The 22,849-nt window shown below is 40.5% G+C and overlaps 1 protein-coding gene across 2 annotated transcripts in view; it reads right to left on the bottom strand.

Moving 5' to 3' along the window:
* Nucleotides 1–6,949: 6,949 nt before the first annotated feature.
* Nucleotides 6,950–22,849, bottom strand: part of Rbbp6 (RB binding protein 6, ubiquitin ligase) — a 31,895-nt gene continuing 15,995 nt past the window's right edge. Inside the window, exons 8-18 of one of the 2 annotated variants that reach the window (XM_028764310.1) lie at nucleotides 20,372–20,544; nucleotides 19,310–19,413; nucleotides 18,861–19,198; nucleotides 17,187–17,283; nucleotides 16,966–17,044; nucleotides 16,812–16,866; nucleotides 14,394–14,462; nucleotides 12,247–12,609; nucleotides 11,855–11,956; nucleotides 9,272–11,023; nucleotides 6,950–8,921 (exon numbers count right to left, since the gene is read on the bottom strand). In XM_028764310.1, coding sequence (XP_028620143.1) covers nucleotides 7,364–8,921; nucleotides 9,272–11,023; nucleotides 11,855–11,956; nucleotides 12,247–12,609; nucleotides 14,394–14,462; nucleotides 16,812–16,866; nucleotides 16,966–17,044; nucleotides 17,187–17,283; nucleotides 18,861–19,198; nucleotides 19,310–19,413; nucleotides 20,372–20,544 — 4,690 coding nt within the window. In that variant the 3' untranslated portion in view covers nucleotides 6,950–7,363. The remainder of the gene's footprint in view (nucleotides 8,922–9,271; nucleotides 11,024–11,854; nucleotides 11,957–12,246; nucleotides 12,610–14,393; nucleotides 14,463–16,811; nucleotides 16,867–16,965; nucleotides 17,045–17,186; nucleotides 17,284–18,860; nucleotides 19,199–19,309; nucleotides 19,414–20,371; nucleotides 20,545–22,849) is intronic. The other variant, XM_028764311.1, reaches the window with a different exon arrangement.

Here is a 22,849-nt window from a genome sequence, read left to right as displayed (position 1 = left end):
TCTCTCTCTCTCTCTCCTATCTGTCTATCTATCTATCTATCTATCTACCTATCTATCTATCTATCTAATCTAATCTACATACCTACCTATATCAATCTCCTTTTTCTTTCTCTCTCTTTTTGAAATATTCTCTCTTATGTAGCCCTGGCTGTCCTAGAACTCACTGTGTAGACCAGGCTGACCTCAAACTCCCACAGCTCTGCCTGCTTTTGCTTCCTGAGTGCTGGATTAAGACACAGCCACCACACCCTACTGGTCTTGCTTTGTTTTTATCCTTGAAGTTTTTCTTTTGAATTTTGCTGTGGTTGTCTTGACATGTGTGTTGTCTGGGGGCTTGCTATGAGAAACACATCCCTGGGCTTCTGTCCTTAGTCCGTCCTTGGCACCCACCTTTGGTGACCACTGACATCTAAGGAGGTTTGTAAAGCTCAAGAGGTGCCTTGCTAGTTTTCATGTGAGCCTTTTCCATCTGGAAAGCCATGTCTTTGGGCTGTAAAAACCATGATTTGTGGATAATAATTCCCATTTGTTTCTGCATACATTCTTCTGGAATTCATTATTTGGGATTATATTTACTGGACTGAACTTCTAATGTTCTTACCCTTTCCTCTTAATTTCATCTTTTAAAAAATGTATTTATTTGTGTGTGTGTGGGGGGGGGTCGCAATGCATGTGTGAAGGTCAGAGGACAATTTGCAGGAATCACTTCTCTTCTTCCACCATGTATGTCCTACAGATCAAACTCAGATCATCAGGTTTGGTGGCAGCATCTTTATTACTGAGCCCCCTCGCATGCTAAGTTTCCCCAACATTTTCCAACGTTTATTTCTGCTGACGTAGTATAATATCTTAGTTTTCTATTGTTTGCACTTCTGACCTTCTCCTTGTCATAACACTCTGTCCTCTTTCACATAATAAGACATGTAAAGATATGGTATGTGTGGTGGTTTGAATATACTTGGCTCATGGGAAGTGGCACTATTAGGTGTGACCTTATTGGATGAGGTGTAGCCTTGTTAGAGGAAGCCTGTCACTGTGTAGCCAGGCTTTGAGGGTACCTATGCTCAAGCTCCACTCATTGTGAAATGAGACCCTCCCCTTGGCTGCCTGCAGAAGACAGAATCCTCTCCTGGCTGTCTTTGGATGAAGGTGTAGAACTCTCAGCATCTCCAGCACCATGTCTGCCTGCACGCTGTCATGCTTCCCACTGTGATGATAATGGACTGAACCTCTGAACCTGTAAGCCAGCCCCAATTAGATGTTGTCATTTATAAGAGTTGTCTTGAGGTCCCCAATGGAGGAGTTAGAGAAAGGACTGAAGGAGCTGAAGGGGTTTGCAACAATGACAATCCTGGGGTTCATTTTCTCCTCCACATTTCTGTGGGGTCCAGAGATTGAACTCAGGTCGGTTGTCTTTCAAGGTGAGCTCAATGACACTGAGCCAGCTCACTGGCTCTCAGCTTCGATGAGTTTACACATAAACATTTATAAAGCCCATTTTGATTTAAGCCGGTACTAAAGTTTTACTTGGGGAGAGGTGCTTCCAAGTGTTGGATTGTGCCTTTGTAAATCTGATTTATAGAGATACCGCTTTTTTTTTTTCTTTCAGGATGGGGCTTCTCCACCTAACCAGGGCAGCCTCAAAGTCACAGAGATCCACCTACCTCTGCATCCCAAGCACTGGAACTAAATGTGTGCACCGCTACCACCTGGCAATAATGCAACTTTTATTGGCATTTTTGTTTTGCTGTCAGTGACATTTAACATTTACAAATCAACTGGCTACTGTTGTATTTCTGTGTAACTTAGGCTGTATTTTGACAAGCTCTAGGCAGAGGAAATGTTGCTGTTTGAAAGTCTGTAGCTGCTTCTGCCCTCTAATGACATATTCATCTCAGGGGACTTGTCTCTCAGTTAAGGAAAGGACCTTAAGGACTAATTTCAGTTTAAAAGATGAAGAGGTATGGTGTGCAGGGATGGGGAGGGTGCACGTGAAAAGCTCAGATCTGCTCTGAGAAGGAAAGGAGAGTGACCAGAACATCTGTGAAGATTGGGATCCTCCTATAGGGAGAATACCAGAGGCGGGGGGGGGGGGGGAAACAGCAAAATAAAAAAATAAAAGGAGTAAACAGAAACTGGATCTTGCACTGCAAGCATCAAAGATATTAGGGATGAGCTGGCTGTGCAGCTTGCTTGTCTGGCATGGATGAAGCCCCTGGTCACATTCCCAAGGTTATAATCAGGGTGCTGCAGGTCTGTAATCCTAGCATTTGATGGGTGGAGGTAGAAAGACCAGGAGATTGTGGTTATCCTGGATTACATAGTGTGTTTTGAGGCCAGCCTGGGATACATGAGCCAGCCTGGGATACATGAGACAGAAAAAGACAAGAGGACATGATGTTCCTTATGTTAAAATTATCTCTAGTTATAGAGAGCTTAAGTTTCCAGTTGACTAGCGAGTTTGAAAACATTTAAACTAGTAAAGATGAGATGATTCTAGAAATGGGAACACTGACCAACACCAAGAGTCATGTAATAAAATTTTGGATAAAAAATATTTAAAATGAGAGCGTGAATTTTTTCCCGAGAGATCATGTTTCTGTGTAGCCCTGGCTGTCCTGGAATATACTTTTTAGCAGACCAGGCTGGCCTCTAATTCAGAGATCTGCTTGCCTCTGCTGCCTCCCACGTGCTGGGATTAAAGGCATGAGGCACCATGCCTGGCTGTGATTTTTTTCAAAGTAGATTGACAGAAAAAATCTGTGCTTATGCTGATATACAACCCAATACAGCTGTCTAGTTGAGAATTTCACATTGAGCCCCACTTTTTGGCCCTCTATTCAGTTCTGACAACGTTTCTGCCACTTCTGGGGCAAGAGCACAATGCTATGAAAGCTGCCTCTCAGCCATGGGGTAAAACGTGTGGCAGCTCCATCGAGTGTTTTATAAAGTTAGTGTAGAAGGAAATAATTTTTTAGAAAATCTTTAACAATGCTAAAAATGTCAAAGGCTGGTCACTGAGGTGGCTTGGGAAGCTGATGTGCTTGGAGGGAGGAGGGCTTGCTTAGCCCGAAGCCCCAGGTTTGATCCCTGGCACTGCATAGACCAGTCCAGGTGGTACATGTTCATAACTCAAAGACTTGGGAAGCTATGCCAGGGAGATCAGAGCTTCAAGGCCACTCTTGGGCTACACAGTGAGTCAGAGGGAATCCTGGGATACCTGAGGCAATGTCTCAATAACAAGATGAAATGCTTTGATAAACTGCTTATACTGTGTTAACTTGAAATCTTTAATAGTCCTGCTAATCTCAGTTCTCCTGTATTTAGCATGCTATGTTGACATTCACAGCAACTCCAGGATTTTAGCGTAAGTACTTGTGGAGCTCGAATGACAACCTTGATCATCAGTCCTCCCCCCTTCCACCTTGAGTATGCCAGGGTCATCTGCTGTTCACCTCTCTGCATGTCAGGAGCCTATGTCTGGGAGCTGCTGGGGATTTTCTTGTCTCTCTCCCATCTCATCATAGAAACGCTTGAATTGCAGATGTGTGCTCCTGTATCAGGCTTTTCTTGGCTTCTGTAGGTCTGAACTCAGTCCCTCAGACTTTACTTAAGCCAGTGGGTCAGCTGCTGGAGAGGATGTCAACAATGCAGCCTTTGTACATTGCTGGCAGGAAATAAGTTCGCACAGCCCATTATGGAAAATAGGAAAGTTTCAAGAAGATTAAATAGCTGGTACAGCGCTGTGCACCTATAATTACTACTCACTACTACTCAGAGGGGAGACACGAAGGTGGATGAGTAGGAAGAGATCTTGAACCAAGGAGTGCAGGGCCAGGCCAGGCAACTCCATCTCAAAAATAATTAGCCAGATATGTAGACACATACCTGGAATTAAACCAATTTGTAAAACAAAACTCCTTCATTGTAACACTATTCAGAAATAGCAAAAAAAAAAAAAAAAGGAAAAGATTCCTAAGTGTCCATCAATAAAGTGTTCAACCAATAAAGACGAAGTACTACTTACTGTGCACAGCACATTCAGTCATAAGAAGAACGAAACCCTGGCATTTGTAATTTGTGGGTGTTCTTAAACATCTTTTACAATTTTTATTACATCTTACCTATATGTGGGTGTCTGTGGACATGCATGAGTAAAGGATACACATGTGACGGTCAGAGAACTTGAGTTGTTCTTTTCTACCATGTGGGTTCTACCTACAACCCCATTCATAAGGCTATAAAGTTGATTTGATTTGTCAGCTCACACTGTAGGTCCAGCACTTGGGAAGATGCTGGAGGAGTTCGAGGCCAGCCTGGGCTACATATAATCAGTCATTTTGAGTTAGTGTATGAGACTCATTTCAAACCAAAAAGCAAGAAATAACACTAAACATTGATTTTACAGGCAAAGGTGCAGTACAATGGCGTTTAGCCATTGCTGAGGCTGAGGAGGCCAGGCAATGGGGTTACCTATCAAGTTTTTGTTCAGAAGGAAGCAAGAAGTTGTGGTGTAGTATTGCACAAGACAGTGACTATATTGAACAATGTGCTATAGGTTTCATAGAGCTAGAAAGATTTTGAGTACACACACACACACACACACACACACACAGGGCCAGGTGTAGGGCAGTGTGATGTCTGGGGCTATAGATTACCGGCACATTTGCTTTGCATGTACAACAAAGTCTCCAGGCTCAATCCTTAGTACAAAACAAAAACAAAACTCGACAAAAAAGAACCAAAGAACAAGCGTTCAAGGTTAGTCTGGGTTACATGGTAAAACTGGAAAAAAAAACAAATCCCCAAAGGGCAGGAAAACTACCTGTTAAGTCCAGTCCCAGGGGATCTGGCACCCTCTTCTGGCCTGCACATGGGCACTACACTCATATGCATAACTCCACAGACACCAATGACCATTATTTTTAAAAAGGAAAGGCAAATTTATAATGGTAAGATGCAACATGGTCTTTTGGGGGGCCAGTAAAACAGGGTGGAGAGCCTTCCTGTTGTCAGATTCCTCTGCACAACAAGGTGCAAGTTGGAACCAATCAGAAACTAGCATCAATGACTGAGGCTGGGAAAAAATCCCACATGTACCATGAAGGGCCATGGGTATTTTTAATGGTTAAAGTACAAAGCACCTGGCAGTGCCTAACAAATAGTAATTAGAACAAAACAAAACCCTTTTATTGAGTAGTATTTCAAGTTGTCCTCCAAGCACTACATTCATACACTAAAAAAATCTGTATCATGTATCTTTATGGAAGAGGGTACACATGTACCACAGCACCTATATCATTAAAGGGCAACCCTGGGGTTGAGTCAGTGTCCGTTTGTGGCATACAGGTCTCTACCTTCCATCTCATTGTAGCACCTCACTGTAGAACACTGGAGATACAAATGCACAGGCAGCATCTAGACTTACTTGGGCTCTAGGGATTCAAACTCAAGTCCCCAGGCTTGTGGAAGCACTTAACTCATTGAGCTATGTCTCTAGCCTTTGCATGTTTCTGTTAAACAACATTCAGCATACAGGTAGTTTGGGGGTTAGATAGGAAAGGGGGCAGGCACAGGTTCTGTGGCTGTTGGCATAACAAATCTATAGGTTTTAAAAATAATTAATGAAAGAAACTAAGTTCAAATACTAACAGACAAAGCTGGGAAACTGCTCTCACTTTCAAACAACAACGCTTTGAAGTAGATGATTAGTAGCCAGGAATCTGTCAGAGGAGTGGAGCTGATTAAAGTGAAGGCCGGGTGAGCTTCAAGAATGAGCCCAAAAATGTGAGTAACCAGGTAAGATTAGATAGTTCTGTGCACCAAATCTTTAGTCCATGTGGGAAAAAGGATTGAGTTATAGATCTGATCAGGAGGAATTAGGAGTATAATCTTGCTGGATGACCTCAAAGTAAAAGTGGGAGTATGCTGTGCGTGGGCGTGAGCGGTCAGGATAGCTTAGTGCTGACAGCAGGTGTGTGTGCTTGGCATCAGGGCAGAGCTGAGCTGTCACAGCTGAGCTGAGCTGGCTCAAAGGCAGCATCTCTGATGACTTCCACACTTGTAGCACTCGTGTTACTTTGGCTCAGTGGTGACAAGTGGTTGTTGCTCTTGTAGGACCTGAATTTGGTTCCCAACATCCACTTGAGGCAGCTCACAACCACCTGTGACTCCAGCTGGTTACAGAGGGCTCCAATGCTATCCTCTCCCTCCATGGACACACACACTTTAAAATAGAAAAAAAAAAAAAAAAAAAGGGGGAGGGTGTTATCACTTCGAATTTTAAATAGTAAATGTTGCCTAAAACACATTCACAAATCTTGACTCAAAGCCGAGAACCAGCAATCATATGGAGTAAAACACACACACACACACACTCCAAGCATCTTGTTGCTAGACACACCTTCCTTTTGCTTCTACCACCAAAGTCCTCAGCTCCTGCACAGCACCTCAGGACAGCAGACTAGCAGTTTAACCATGGTCTATGACAGGCCCTATTCATGCCAGGTTCTCTAAAACCACTTAACCTGTCCCCAAGGCCTTGAGTGCCTTCACTGAGTTCCAGACAGGCACAGTAGTGAAGGAAGACCCCTTGAGGATCACACTACTACTTGGTTTTGTTAGTGGGGCAGAGGATAGACACAACCACACCATTTAAGTGAATTCTGTTTCATCAAGGAATTTAATATTGACCTAACAGAATTCCAAGAAAACTAGGAAAAGCTAGGAAAGTCCAATTCCTCATCACTGGGAGTTGAGCACCCTGCCCTCCTTTTTAAGAAACCTAACTTCTAATTACTAGAAACAAAGATCTTCCACCAGCCCTCTCTGAAGTACATTTTCAATGTTTATAATTTTGTCTATTCAGCTTGACTTACAGGCTCAAAGGATCTTGGAAAGAGAAGAAATGAGCCACTACTGTCTTTAAATAATATACATTCTCAACAAGTGAAAAGTTTACTGAAAACTTTTATTGTAATCAAAAAGTGACATAACGGGGCTGTAATGAGTTCAGCAAATCATTCTGCTGATATTTTTGAACTGATATCAGCATTTGCCAGGCAATTAAAAAAATTCAAATGTGAAAATTTCACAGTACAGTAAACTCCACCCCAACTAATTAATGGTGGTTAAAAATAATAGGCCCTAGCAAAACCTCTCATGTTCCATGGTCACAACTCACAATTCTGTACAAAAGTTCGTTATAAAGCTCTGATGTAAAAATGAAATAATCAAGCAGCAAATACTTTTAAGTGCAGCACAGGGTCTTCCATTCATTATTTACAAGGCTGGAATCTCTTTACATTATAACAGAATTTAATACAGATGACTTAGTAATTAAGTCAATTAAAACATCCGTCCTTCACACAGTGACAGATTTCACTTTTTGGTCATCTTTCTCCTTCTCCTTGTCTTTGTTCTTTTTTGCCTTCTTCTTCTTGTGTTTATGTTTCTGGCTCTTCTCCACATCGCCATCCGCGACTGCGTGCTTCTTATGCTTCTTGTGCTTTTTATGCTTCTTGTGCTTTTTTTTGTCTTTCTTCTTTTTCTTCTTTTTGCTGTCTTGGCTTCCTGCTGAGCTAGCACTGCTGCTGTGGCTTCGGGTCTGGCTACCAGAAGGGCTATGACTTCTACTTGGACTAACACTGGGGCTACTTTGGCTCTGGCTCCTGTCTGCAGCTGGCTGGCTGGTTGTTGTTACATTCAAGCTCTCTTTTGCTTTCTCTGTTGTTTTCTCTTTCAAGTCCTTGGAGATACTGGCAACAGCGTCTTCCTTCACAGACACATTACTCTCACTGTCGCTCTCGTTATAGTCTGGTTCAAAGGCAGCCTCATCGGTCTCCCTAGTCAGGTCAGAAGAAAGCCTAGAGGAATGACTCGACTGAGGTTTTGGCTTGATGGTGTTCTTCTCGATCTGCCCAGCAACCAGGTCCTTTTCAATGGGAGGGTCTGGGGCATTAGGTACATATGGCAATTTGCTGACACTGGACTCTTTCCCGTTTCGAGCTTCAGCAACATGCTTCTCCCGCTCCTTCCCAGAGTTTTTATCTACAGACTTTGTCTCTTCACATGGGCGTTTAGTTTCGTAGGAGGCTTTATGATCATGAGGCTTTTTGTCTCTTGGGGGACTAGAATTACTTTTTTTCAACTCTGTCCCCTTTTTAGTTAAATCTCTCTCCTCCCTCAGCTTACTTTTCTGTCCAGATAAAGAATCTTTACTCCGAGGAGGAGAGTCTTTTCTTCTTGCTAATTCACTTCTCTCATCTCTTCGTTTGGAAGTGGAATAATCTCTGCTGTCATAGTCCATTTTCTTGTCTCTACCAGGAGTGAAGTCTTTATTTGAGGAACTACGAACAGACTCATGCTTCTCTGAAGTCCTGGTCTCTTTGGAAGACTGAGAGAGATTCTTAAAATGTCCTTGTTCACTCAGGCGGTCCACAGTGCTCTCTTTGTCTGGCTGGGCACTGCTCTTCCTCTTGTCAGGGTTGTCCTTCTCCAACCCTGGGTGATCCCGGTCCTTGGCTCTCCCCTTCTCACTGGACGCAGAGCCCTTTGAGCCCCTGAGCTCGTGCTGCATCAGCTCATGGCTCACCTCCTTGGTAAGCTTCTGAACTTTCTCGGACTGCTCACTTTCTTTCTCAGTGTACTTAACTGTAGCTGATGGCTTAGGGGTAACATTTTTTATAATACTAGATGGTTTCCCTACACTCTGTATAGGCTGTGTGGCTTTAACATCTTCTTCTTCAGATTCAAAGTCATCTTTATCCCATTTGGACTGAGGAACTTGAATCATAATTATAACATCTTCAGCAGGAGCTGTATTATCATTATTATATTCCTCCATAGTTTTAATGACTGTTCGTTTTGTATCTGTCTTTTCTTCAGATTTTCTCACAGGACTGCCTCCAGTTGAGCTTGTACTAAAACAAATGAATATACTTTTAATTAATAAAAAGTTTATTACTAATAAAACATTGGTAAGTAAATTTTAAAAAGCTAGCTTAAAATAGGATTTTTTTTTTAGCTTTAAAAAAGTTAAAATTATTCTGCCCTAAGAAAGACACACATGATCAAACTATAAAAAACCAATGTGGTTCACCTCTCCCCGACCTGAAACAATGCTGCAAACAGGCTCATCTGTCTAATCCCATGATGCAGACTCTTAAGAACATAAGTAACATACATGTATAAGACCAAAGGACATCATTTCCCAGAAAGAACACTCGTTGCTTTCGCCCCACCTCCCAACCCCCAACCTCAGCCTCCATACCTGGTGTAATCCACAAGCGTGGAGCTGGAGCCTTCAGTCCCAGCTACTTTCCGTTTGGCCTTTCCTTTGACTTTTTCCTGTTTGATTTTGCTAGATGTTGACTCCAATTTTTCAGAGGGTTCTTTTGTAGTAGATGTGTTTTCTGCATTTCCAATTTTTTTTCCAGTTTCTCTGTTGAGTTTGATTTTTTTGGCTGGGGTAGTTGATGATGCAATCTTGTCTTTTTCTGGGGTCCTTTCCAGCTTTTCAACATCACCTTCCATTTTCCGCTTTGGTGATGGTTTCACTATTTCTGTTCCTTCTACTTTAGAGATTTTCACTGAAGACTCAAAATCTTTATCTACACTCTTTTCTTCAGTTTTTCTCTTTCGTTTCTCTCCCTTGCTATCAAGTAGTTTGTTTTTCTCAGGCTTCTTGGCCTTCTCGTCCTTACTGGCTGGCTTTTCTGACTTGATGTCTTTGGAACAGTCCTTTTTGACCTTTTCCTCCTTGACTGGCTTGGCGTCCTGGTGTTCTTTTGCAGATTTAGAGTGGGCTTTCCTAGGGGTTCCAGTAACCTTCTCATCTTTCTGAGAAGAAGAGGAAGGTTTTACAGAGTCGATCTTTGTAGCCTCCTCTTTGGCTTTTTTGAGTGGAGGTTCAGACCGCGGAGATTTTTCACGGTCTCCATCTACCTTTTCTTGGGGTCCTTTAGAAGGTTTTAAAACATTGTCTTTCTTGGCTGTAGCAGACCCGTCACTTTTCCGTTTGGTCTTGTCACTTTTTACTTTTGGCTTATCCTTTTCTCTCTTGTCTTTTTCAGATACTGACTTGAAAGTGATAGATTCTGCATCCATTGGCTCATCCCTAACAGGTGTAGCATCATCTCTGCTTGGAAGAACAAACAGTGTATCTGTCTTAGTCTCATCGATCCCTGAGGAGTCCCTGGATTTCCTAGAAGTCTCTAGCAACTCTGGGTTCAGGAAGCTCTCGCTCTCTTCCCCTTTTCTTCGTTTCCTGTGCTTCTTATGTTTGTTTCCTTTGCCGTCTCCTGGAACATTCTCACTCTCCTTCTCTTTCGACTTTGGATTATCTTTTGGATTGTGACTGTCTCTTGTTGAAAGCTTTTCTGGATAGTTGCCACCTAGATTTCTATTTCTATGACTTTGTCCAGCAGCATAGTCTTCTCTGCGTCCTCTTGTGAAGGGAGAATTTCTGATATTAAGAGGTAAGAGTCTCTCTGGAGAAAAGTCTTCTCTGTTGGCCGAGGGTCTAGGCTGCGCTCCCACTGCGTACCCCTTGTAGTACTTCTCATACCACTCTCGGTATTTCCTCTCCCATTCCCGGTAGCGTTCTTTCTCAAATGGGTCTCTAAAGTCGACACTCCGCCCATAATAGGCTTTGATGTCATAAGGGGGTGGAACTTCTCTGTATCTATTAAAATACTCACGCTCTGTTTCTCCTTGAGGTACACTGCGTTTAGTGGGAGACTGTCCCCTAAATGCTTGAGGAGATCTCGACCGTGAGTGGTATCGTCTATAGGGAGGTGACCTTGACCTAGATCGGTGGTATCCATGAGATCTGGACCGTGAACGGTAATTGCGGCTCTTGCCTCTGCCTCTCCTGGGGTATGGGGGTGATCGTGAATAGGAGCGAGAGTGTGAGCGGCTGAAGGACCGAGAGTAAGAGCGTGAACGTGTTGAGCCAGACCTTGACTTTGAATAAGTGTATGAACTTCTTGAATACGATGACCCACTATAGGGAGATTTAGACCTAAAAACAAAAGCACAGTTGATGGTTGAGAAATATACACAAAGTAAAAACAGACAGTCTAGTATTCTTTTCTCACGGTTTTTTCTTTCTTTGCATCAAGTTTCGCCTTAGATGATTAAAGAGGTGCAGTGACCTCTACTGGAATGGAATAAAGTACACAAGTCACTTAGTACAAAACAAAAGCCAAGGCCTGACATCAGAGTGGAGTGCATTAATGTACCGTGAGTTTTATGAGCTATTAACATCAAACAAATGCCAATTAAATTTAAATTTCACTTCCTATCTGATTATTTAGGTAGGAATCTATTTTTTATCTTACACTAGCCAATAGTCTAGCTTTAAAAGGAACCACATTTTAAGTGTTAAGTCTTAAAAAAACAAAGTCTTTAAACAAACTTCCAGGGAACTTCCATAATTTGTTTTTCTTTTCTAATAATACAGCAAGGCGTATTCTACCACTACTTTTTAAAATCGTACAGGTTAATGTTACAGCAAGAAGCTGTAGCCTTACAGCAAAGGCCCTCAGAACACTCTCTGGCTAGCCCCCTATGTCTTTCCTTCCATAGACACTTCCCATTGATTTCATATTATGAATAACTTCAAGGGACAAGGACAACTTAGTCCCCATAAATGCCAGTTCTACACAATAGAATTTACACTGAGATTATTTTAATGGACATATTGGGGAATAAGCTATATCTCCTCCATTCTATAAAACTAGACCGAATCAGAAAAATCTCATAAGTGCAATGTTATTTATATCCATAGGTAATCCCTGGATATTCAAAGTCCCATTTGTAATTCTGTTGTGAAGGCTTGCAAAACACTAACCTGGAAAATGAGCGCCTACGCTCCTTTTGAATCTTTTTGTATTCCATCAATTCCTTAGCAAAATCATTTGTAAACTCATCTAGCTTGGACTTTTTCTTTTCCCTAGTAAAATAAAGTTAAAGAGTGAAAGTTAACAAAAACCATTTAAGAAAACTAACAAGACAAATGTAATTAGATCATGAATGAAATGAATGAAATTGCCATTAGTTTTCTACTTTAAAACTATGAATAACTAGGTATCCCTGAGGAAGTTGCTTGTATGGCTTTGGTTTAAATTTTAGGTGAATTTTCTTTACTAACTGGAAACACTGGAAAATGTTTCCAAAATACCTATTTAATGTTATATCAGAAAATGAAAAAAGTGTATGATAATTCTAAACTAAAATACTCACTCTTCCTTCAGTCGTCGTTGCTCTCTATAGAACTCTTCCCTGGACAAAGGAGGTGCTTGTGTTGTAGGGATGGTATTTGAATGGGCAGTCTGCACTCCTGACGATACCCAAGGTGTTGATATATTGGCAGGAGCTGGTGGAAACCCTGGAGGAGGGACACTATATCCTGCTGGTGGAGGCTGGCCAGGAGGAAACTGAGGAGAAAACTGTGGGGGAGGTACACCTGGAGGAAGAGGAAGTGTATGGGGAGGAGGCGGATACAAAGGAGGTGGTGGAACAGGCACAAAGACTGGAGTTGCTGGTAGTGATGGGCCTTGAGTCCTCTGTGATCGTTCGCTGTGGTGTCGCCCACGGTTTATACTTCTGGAGAGATAAATTCCAACGTATTATACCTTTACATTAAATTCATCTGAGACAAATGAGGTTTTCTTTTTCTGTTTACAATTATTTTCCAAAGTGCAAAAACTGGAATAGAATCACCTACTTCAGTACAAATGCAATTAAGGTGTATTTGTACACATTAGCCCTACAGGACAGGTATGGTAATGCAGGTCTACAGTCTACTCAGTAGGCTGGACAATCACAGTTTTGAGTTTGAGACCAGCTTGGGTCAATAACCAAGAACTTGGTTAAAAACAAAAACCTCTCAACAACTGTATTTCAAAATCCTGTACCCTCTGCAAGAGTAGCCAGTGCTCTTAACCACTGAACTACCTCTCCAGCTCCAAGATTCTAATTTTTAAGGCCTTTATCAACCAATAGGAAACATATTTTGAAGGAATTGACAGGTTAACATGGCTGTATCCTAGTTCTCTCACAGATGCTTTTCTAGACTCAAAGTTTACATTAACAAAAAACCACTATAACTTTTGGAGGAAGTGGATGAAACCAAACAAAACAGATTCATACTAATTCCAGTATTTGTAATCAAAACTGAAGACATTATGAACATTTTCCCCCCCGAAAAGGTTAAACAGAAATAACAGTGCTAAAATGTCTGAATTCTCTCAAAGAATCTGAGTGCTTTTGCTAAACTAATGGTATGTAATGGGCAAATGGTCTGTAAGGCAGCAGGAGGTGTTCAGACTTGTCTGCTCAAAACCATATCCATGATTTAGTACACATCCCCTTTGTTTAATGAAATCTGTCATGAGATTAGCAATTCTGAGTGGCCCACTAAAAGATCAGTCATAGTCTTCATCAAGTTTGGAAGTTTCTGCATCCTGATTTAAATGACTATCACCATATAAAACCTAGGCTTTAAGACAGATCTTCTGGTCTCTTCTTTTGGAAAAAGAGAAAGCAGGGAAAGACTGAGACAAAGAAACAATGTTTTTTCCATATGGAAACTGAGCTGGCTAACTTTCATAACCTGTATCCTGCCATGCACCAATACAGACCAAGTAATCAGTGGAAGGAATACAAAGAACAGAGTCTGAGGGGCTAAGGAGATGGATGGCTCAGTGAGTAGGTAAGGGTGCTTGTACAAGTGGAAGGAGCAGAGCCCAAACCCCCAGCATCCATATAAAAAGCCAGGCGGGGCCACCCATGCCTATGTTTAACCCCAGTGTTGTGGGGGGCAGAGACAGGCAGATTACTGGGGCTTGCTGTCCACCAGTCTAGCTCCAGTTTTAGTGAGCTATCTTTTCTCAAGAGTAAGGAATGGTAGAGCAGGTTACCTGACATCCTTCTTGGGCCTCTGTAAGCATGTATTCTCATATACATGTGAGCATACATACCAAAATGTAATTTATGTTTTCTATGTTCCCTCCCCTCCATCCCCAGACAGGTCTTGTTATGTCATGCAGACTGGCTTCCAACTCACAATCTTCTTGCCTCTGTCTCCCAAACATTGGGATTACAGGTGTGCTCTATACTTCTCAATCAACAGCTTTGTAAACATATGTTCAAATGTGACTTTATTGTGTCTGGTAGGGATTGAACCTAGGGCCTTACATAGGATAGGCAAGAAACTAACCACTGAACTGTAACTCCCCATTTCCAAATTTCTTAAGGACAACTACTAAAGACTTACTAAAAGACAGAAGGAGAGCAAATGCCGTCTCCTTCCTCACCATTCCTATGCTATTTCTGTGTACATTTCCTGGTGCTATGGGGTTATTTGCCAGGAGTTTTAGCATGTTTACCTGTAACAGCTTCTTTCTCCTCTTCTAATTTGCTGTGGTGGAGAAACGAGGTACCCAAGCTTATTGGAACTGTGAAAGGTTTAAAACAAACCAAAAAAACCTGAGTATTTATTTGTCTTAGGTATAATGTATCACATTACAACCTATCAATGCACACACTTTAAAGTATCTATTTTAACTTGCTTAGAAAACTTTCCTTGGCCGGGCGGTGGTGGCGCATGCCTTTAGTCCCAGCACTTGGGAGGCAGAGGCAGGTGGATTTCTGAGTTCGAGGCCAGCCTGGTCTACAGAGTGAGTTCCAGGACAGCCAGGGCTATATAGAGAAACCCTGTCTCGAAAAACCAAAAAAGAAAAAAAGAAAAAAGAAAACTTTCCTAATCTTAAACTCTTAAAGTTATTCTAGAAGAGATCTAAGCAAATATTGTATTTACTTACGATAACTTTAAGGATAATGTAGTCTTGATATAAAGTATTTTCTGTATTTTCATTAGCATTGTATACATTATATAAAAACTTAGTGTTTAGAAAAGAGCCCTTTACTTTACTTTATATGCTTAAGTAGAATACTTTTTGAGTGTAAAAAATGAGAAAATAGAGGTTGAAGAGAAACTTACACACTCACAGTCCTGTACCCAGTAAACAAATGTCAACTCCAGTATGTCTATCTCTACATGCAAACACAGGCACACCTGTCTCTAAGTGTCATATGCTTTCTAATGATATATTCTACTAGTCACTCATCAGTCTATTCCCTCGACAAGAAATCTGGTTTATCTTTTCAAACAAAAGAAAACAAAATTTAAATATATCGTCATAAATCAGAATATTAATTTAAAAAACACTTAAATGTATGTGCATGAGTATTTTGACTACATGTATGTCTGTGTACCAGGTACATGCAATGGCAGCTGCAGAGTTTCAAAAGAGAGCATTCAATACCCTGGAGCAGAGTTAGAGATAGTTTTGGGTGCTGGGACCTGAATCCAGGTCCTCTGATGATGAAGTGCTCTTAATTACTTAGCCATCTAACCAGGCCAAATTTAATCATTTTTAATGCCATAAAGCATCCTACAGACATCAATATACTTCGTGTCAGGTCAGGTCAGAAAAATCACTTCCTGTAGATTCTAATAACTATTAACAAGTCAGAAAAAAAATGAGGAACTTTGTGTGGCAGACACTAATCTTACAATGTATTTATTTAGTAAATTGAATTTTGATCATTCAAATTAAGACAGAAAAGAGGTCAACCGATTAGGAAAGTTAAGAATCTGAAAAACTTAAATAGGGATCGACTTACTAATTTGAAGTCCTTACGGGATCCAAATGCTCTAAAGGTGGAAAAGGACTTAAAAGCTTGTATTTAACTGTTTTGTAAAAGAATTACAAAGTGACCTCTGAAATGGGTTTAAAGTTCATTAAGCTCCACTTAATGTGGACTTTTTTTTTTTTTTTAGATTTTCAGATAGAAATTGGCAATATGTGTGGACATATCAGATACCATAAAAGCACTGAAAGAATTAAGGGTGTTGTGAACACATAAAATGTGGTTAAAAGTCTTTTTTTTTTTTTTTTTTTTTTCGAGACAGGGCTTCTCTGTGTAGCCCTGGCTGCCCTGGAACTCACTCTGTAGACCAGGCTGGCCTCGAACTCAGAAATCCACCTGCCTCTGCCTCCCAAGTGCTGGGATTAAAGGCGTGCACCACCACCGCCCGGCTCAAGAGTCTATTTTATTGTTTCTTTTAAACCATAAAACATCTAACTTTATAAAGTTAAAATTCATTAAATTTCACAGACTATACACAGTACCATCCAGTCAAGAAAATGTAGTATTAGATCAAAACTGGATAAAATGAATCATTATGTATACAGTGCCACTGTGACTCTGAAGGCAGCTCCCGTTGAGAAGTGCTGCAAAGCATTTACCTAAGGCTGCTGTTTATCTCTATATGCAGCTTGCCTTTGCTCAACTACAGCTTTTTCACCACATATAGTACATAGAAGTAGTCAATCAACGATGTTACTAGGGGAAGGTCAGTCAACAGACTGAGTAGCTTTGGGGAGTCAAAAGTAATGGGCTGGGGCAAAGCTCCAGTGCAGAATATGTATGTCCCTAGCTGAAGTATTCCCTGTGCTGAAGCCCTGCACTCAATTCCTAGTGACATACACACCATACAGGGAGTTAAGTGTACATTTTCTCTTGATAAATGTCAGTGTCTTGAACCAAGTTTTTAAAATAACATTATTTTCAGAAAATAACAACATATAGATATGAATTTGTGACATAAAAACTATAAAGTCTGGCATATTTAAGGAAGTTTACAATAAAAAAGCATTCAACAAGAGCCTGTCTGATTTGAAGTTGCTATGTTTTAGTTCAAAGGCCAGTATCTAAGGTTATTTTGAGCATGTACTTACTGTTCCCAACCTGGTCGACCACCGCCTGGACGAGCAGCGTTTATTCTTACTGGACCTTATAAACAAAACAGAATGGAAACAATGAATAAGAAATTCAATGTTAATTATTTCCTAAAGGGAAAAAAAGATCCAAATCAAAATTAATTTAACTTACCAGTTGTAGGGATCAACTGTCCATGTAATAATGACTGTCCCAACAAAGATGGCGTCCCAAGGACTGGCACCTGGTAACCCTTTAGGAGTAATCACACACACACAAAACAGGAATAGTTAAAGTTTTAAAAAGTCAAAGAAAAAATTTAAAAAAAATGTATATTTGTAAAACAAAACAAAACAACAACAAAACAATTAGATTTTAAAGGCAGTAATATCTACCTTTTCTTCCATAAGAGCAGTAATAGCAATTGAAGAGGCTCCCTTTGAATGTTCTGATGTAAGGGCGGCAGCTGGTAATAACTTATTATCAGAATCCCTAGAAAACAATGTAACGTAAGAACATCACCATAGTGGATGATAATGAGTAAAATGACAACAATCAGTAATGCTGCTTATCTATTCTATCCATAACCAGCATTATGAGTTAGTGATGACACTCATATCAAAGGAAAGTCAAAGGCCTGGGCCTGTAAAAAGCTCTTTATGCATAGGAGGCGGGGCAAGTGAGATGCTTTAGTAGGTGGCATGACATGCAGGCCTAACAATGGAAACTGGCCCCTCAGCTCTAGAGAACCAAGTCTTTCCAGTTGTCCTCTATCTCTACCCACATAGCTGGGGCCACCACATTCCTGAACATACACTAAAAAAAAGATGGAATTGCCTGAAAATGCTACATAGAATACATGATAGAAAAATAAGTGCAGAAATACAAAACTTCAAAATACTGCTACCCTTTAATATGGTTCCTCATGTTGTGCCCTCCAACCATATATTATTTGTTACTACTTCCTAAGTGTAATTTTGCTTCCGTTATGAATCATAATGTAAATAATCTGTGTTTTCCAACGGTCTTAGGCAACCTCTGTGAAGGGGTCAGTCAACTTCCAAAGAGGTTTCAACTCACAGGTTAAGAACCAACCACTGCTCTAAAAGAATCCTTTGTTATTTATTTCCTTTACTATCTTACACATATAAAGATTTCACCTTTAAATTTTTCTTTCGGTATGTATGAAACAGGACCTGACACCTGTGTTTTAAAAGTTAGCTGACTTTTTTTTTTTTTAAAGATTTATTTTATGTAAATGGATACTTTATCTGTAAGTATCCCTGCATGCCAGAAGAGGACAACCAATCTCAGGATATATGGTTTGAGTGTGGTTACTGGAATTGAACTCAGAACCTCTGGAAGAACAGACAATGCTGTTAACTGTTGAGCCATTTCTCCAGCCCCAAAGCTGGCTAATTGTTAAGAATGCATGTGTCAGTGGACCACAAAATCCACTATTGGTTTCAGGAGGTCAACACAACTTATTCTTTCTCCCCCTGCCCCCAGGCCCCTTTGATCTTTCTAGATAGGATTTTTCTGTGAAGCCCTGGCTGTTCTGGAACTCAGAAATCCTCCTGCCTTTTCCTCCTGAGTCCTGGGACTGAAGGCATATATGGTGCCACTGCTAGGCTGAAATTTAGTATTTTAATAAGCACAGAGGTCCATTAAAGAAGGTAATACTTTTAGGGGCTGGAGAGATAGATTGGTGGTTAAGAGCATCACTTACTTGCTCTTCTAGAGGACCCAGGTTTGATTCCCAGCACTCATAACAGCTCACAATCAACTATCTGTAACTCAGTTCTAACTAAGGGTTCCAACACCCCCTTTAGCCACTGCAGACATAGACATATATGCAGATAAAACATTCATACACATAAAATAATAAAATCAGAAAAAAAAAAAGAACTTTTAACTTAGCAACTAAGAGGCAGCCAGAGGTAAAACTGAATTTAGAGGCTAGCTTGGGTCTACATAGTGAGACTCTACCTCAAAAATAATAGCTATTATCAAAGAAAAACTACACCACTGACCTTATTTGTTTCCAATAATAAGGGATATAGACTTACCGAAAGGGTCCATCTGATTTTTCTGAGTGGACTGAGATAGATACTGTTGCAGTTATATCAGGTACTGGAGCTGGGGCAGAAGATGGATTTCCAGGCACAGAAGGGGCCAAAGAAGATGGATTTGAAGTTAATGAAGATATAGAAGGAGTTGGGTGAGCTGAGGAAGATGTCACTGGAATCATCAGAGGATCCTGCTGTCTTGATATGGGAGATCTCATCAAAGGCTGCAGGTTCCGCTGAATGAGTGGTCTTGGTGCTGGTATTGGGGGTGGGGGTGGAGGTAACTGTTTTCGTAGTCTTTTTGTATAGCCAGTTTCATTTTTAAAGTTATTAACAGCCTATAGACACCAAACATAAAAATGCAGAATATGTAATGTATCAGTCATTTAAATGGGTTCAATCAGTAAAAATGTTAAAGATACTTTTGTGTAAAAGAGTACAAAAGCTACCTGTCGTAAAAACTTGTTGGCAATTAAAGCATCAGGAGAAACATCATTCTGATGACATGTTGGACATGTATGTTCATCTGACTCCAGGAGTGCTGTTCTTATACCTATGTATGATAAGATGTTAAACATGAGCTGGCACAGTAGCACCTTGGTGTTGACGTAATGAATTAATGACACCTCCCAGGCCTAAATCATGAGACTGTCTCAAAAGCAAGCAAGCAAACAAACAAACAAACAAAAGAAAGGAACTTTACTGACGAGAAGAAGAGCCTGATCCTCTGGAACTGGACTTAAAGATGATGGTGAGCTGCTATGTGGTACCGGGAACTAACTCAGGTCCAGTGAAACAGCAGCCAACACTTTATAGATGAGCCATCTCTCCAGACCCAAGTATGTTTTTTTGAGACATGGTCTCACTGTATTACCCAGGCTGGCCTTGAATTCACAGATTCCCTCCTGCCTCAAGTGTTTGAGTTAAAAAAAAATGTGCCACCATATATGGACCTCAAACAAATGTTTAAACAGACAGAAAATGCATTAACAAATACTCATCTTTTATCTAGCAATCAAAATATTATTAAAAAAAACAGAACTAAGTCTAGAAAAGAGTGACAAACATTTTACATGCCTTTGGTTTTTAAAATGGCTTAACAAAAACTGGGCATTAAACAAACAAAACAAAGAACTAAATGGGGTCAGTGGTTAAGAGCATTTACTAGAAGACTGGGGTTCAGTTTCCAGCACCTACATGGCAGCTCACAGTTGTTTCTAACTCCAGTTCTAGGGTATCTCATATCCTGCTCTGTGGCTTCCAAGTCACCAGACACACACACACAGTACAGAGACATACAGGCAGGCAAAGCAATCTCTCCTCCCCCCCGCCCCCACACACTATCTAAGGGTCTTGTTAAAAATAATGATAAAGATCAGGACAGATATTAAATTGAAGGCCAGCTTAAGTTTAAAAAATAAGTAAATAAACAAAGGCAAAAACGGCCAGTTATTAAAAACAATCAATCATTCACCCAAACATGAAGAACACATCTTTACAAGGGTTCTTACATTCATCACAGTAACTGTTTCCACAGCAGGGAATGACAACGGCATCAGTCATAATGTCTTTGCAGATGAGGCACAAGAGCTCGTCTGGGATAGGATCATCTTCTTCTGAAGATGATGATGGTTCCTCTGGTAAGAAGGGTGGTTTCTCTTTCTTTCCAATTGCATAGGCCTCCCTGTAAAAGACAGTTTTGGCATTTAAGATTGTCAGAAGGTAAAGTAGTCATGCTCTATGCTCAGTATACTATATCCTAACAGGAAGACATAATTTCAGTACATTGACTGTGTTTAGACAAGCATGTCTTTCAATGTTAGAGAACAGTTATATCTATACTACACAGACACAAAACAGAAATACAAATAATTAAACAAAAGTAAAGAAACACTTAAAAGAAACTAAAAGGATCTTAGAATCCTAACTCTAGGAAGGAAAGGCCGGAGTATGAGGTAGGCTACTACAGTTTCTATGTGCCAGACAGAGTTTGAACTAGGAGAATACTCTAAGTCACAATTTTCCTTTACCAAATGTTTCTTTAAAAAAACAAAAAACCCCAAGGAACAAAAAGACCAAAAAACTACCTCCCACATTCTAGCATTCTGTAACAGCCATGCACAGACACCAAACTAATGCCACATGATGGGAACTGTCTTATCTATAACCAGGCCCTCAACCCAAATACATAACCAATGATCTGCCTGTAACTACTTTAAAAGATTAGTCTACTTGAGTCAATTAAATATGATTTAATGATTATAATGCACTACACAAATATGAAAGAACACATCATTACACATTCTGGGTCTAGTGTTTTTGTAGAAATGCATTTCCCCAGTGGTGGGAATTAAATATATTTAAGAACACACAAAAAATTTATTCTACAACTTGCCTCTCCTGCTTCTACAGCACCCCCCCCCACTTCTCCATACTCAAAGTTGTAAACCATAGGAATTCTTAGAGAAAACCTTTGTTTCATTTAGGAACAGGATGTGCTCATCTCAGTGCTGAAATGAACAGTCTCAGCTGGATGGAGGAGGGTACCTTAGGTGTGTTATTTGTGTTGCAGCTGCTCCATAGACATCACCACGATTCCACAAATAAGTATCAATTTGCTTATGCCCCATTGTTCCCAATTTGTGAAAGAGGAGTCTCCCACTGCCCAAGAGAAAAGAAAAAAAGGGAAAAACAAAAAAGAGGGAGGGGAAGAAAACAGAGGATAGAAAAAGAAACAGAAGAAGAGTCTGAGTTGTTTATCAGTGGTGTTAGTGGAAAGAGTGAATGTTTCATTTAAAATATTTGGGCTCCCATCTCTCCCCAGTATGGGCTGTGTGTCTGACACAAATGGGCTTTTTTCCCCCAGGACTCAAAAGCAATGAATTTATTAGTTAGGGTTCACAGGTGATGTTAACTTTTCCAATACATACTTCTATTCTTTAAGAACTTTTAAATAATATAGATGAAGCAGTCTGCTCTTAAATTGACTGCAAAAATCAATTGCAATTTAAAATCGTTCCATAGCGGTTATGTATGACATGTCTCTGAATTAGACAGATATAGCGTAACAACAGACTGCTGTAAGATGAACCACAGAAAACTCAGGATGGTGGCTGATGAAAGCAGAGGAGTGAGCAGAGCCTGTGAGCGGGGCTGGACTGGAGGAACAATCATTCTTATTTGCAAACCATCTGAACACTAAAGTACACACACACCCCTAAAGGCTACACCCTTTCAGCAGCAACCCCACCTGCTCAGCATGCTATACCTCAACATTCTTGTGTAAAGCCAGGAAACTCATCTGTCATGTAGAATATGGACACCTAGCCTTTAAAGTGGCGTTACTCAAAGGATGTTATGTTACTCAAAGGAAGTTCTAAGATCTCAACTTTGTAATCTTCTGGAAGGCTACTAGCTTAACAACGCCCAATCACGATCTTATCACGATTTCTTAATAAAAACTGGAGGTTCATGGCAGAGAATCTTGAATCACAGCCTAGGGGAACACTTAAAACATGTGTTTAAGCTATAGAAGATAGTAAAAGAAGGTAGCTAAGTACATTATTAAGAACAAATCTAGCCGGGCAGTGGTGGCGCACGCCTTTAATCCCAGCACTTGGGAGGCAGAGGCAGATGGATTTCTGAGTTCGAGGCCAGCCTGGTCTACAGAGTGAGTTCCAGGACAGCCAGGGCTACACAGAGAAACCCTGTCTCGAAAAACAACAACAACAAAAAAAAAGAACGAATCTATAGGGCACTAAGTTGAATCAGACCACCAGGTTCTTCTGTTTGTTCCTTTGTTAAACACTGGCTTATAGGGAACCTGACAAAATGGTTTGGCAGGTAAATTGTCTACCAGACTTCCTGTAAAGTTACAAGAGAACTAACTCCACAAAGTTATACTGACCTCCACAAAGGCACAACGATACACTCATACACACTCTCTCAGAAGGAAAAAACTGGTTTAAAAATACAGTCTGAAAGCATAT

Source organism: Grammomys surdaster, unplaced genomic scaffold (genome assembly GCF_004785775.1).
Source record: "Grammomys surdaster isolate TR1022 unplaced genomic scaffold, NIH_TR_1.0 142, whole genome shotgun sequence".
Lineage (NCBI taxonomy): Eukaryota > Metazoa > Chordata > Mammalia > Rodentia > Muridae > Grammomys > Grammomys surdaster.
The sequence above is the reverse complement of the archived record's forward strand: the minus strand, read 5'-3'. Positions and strand labels throughout refer to the sequence as shown.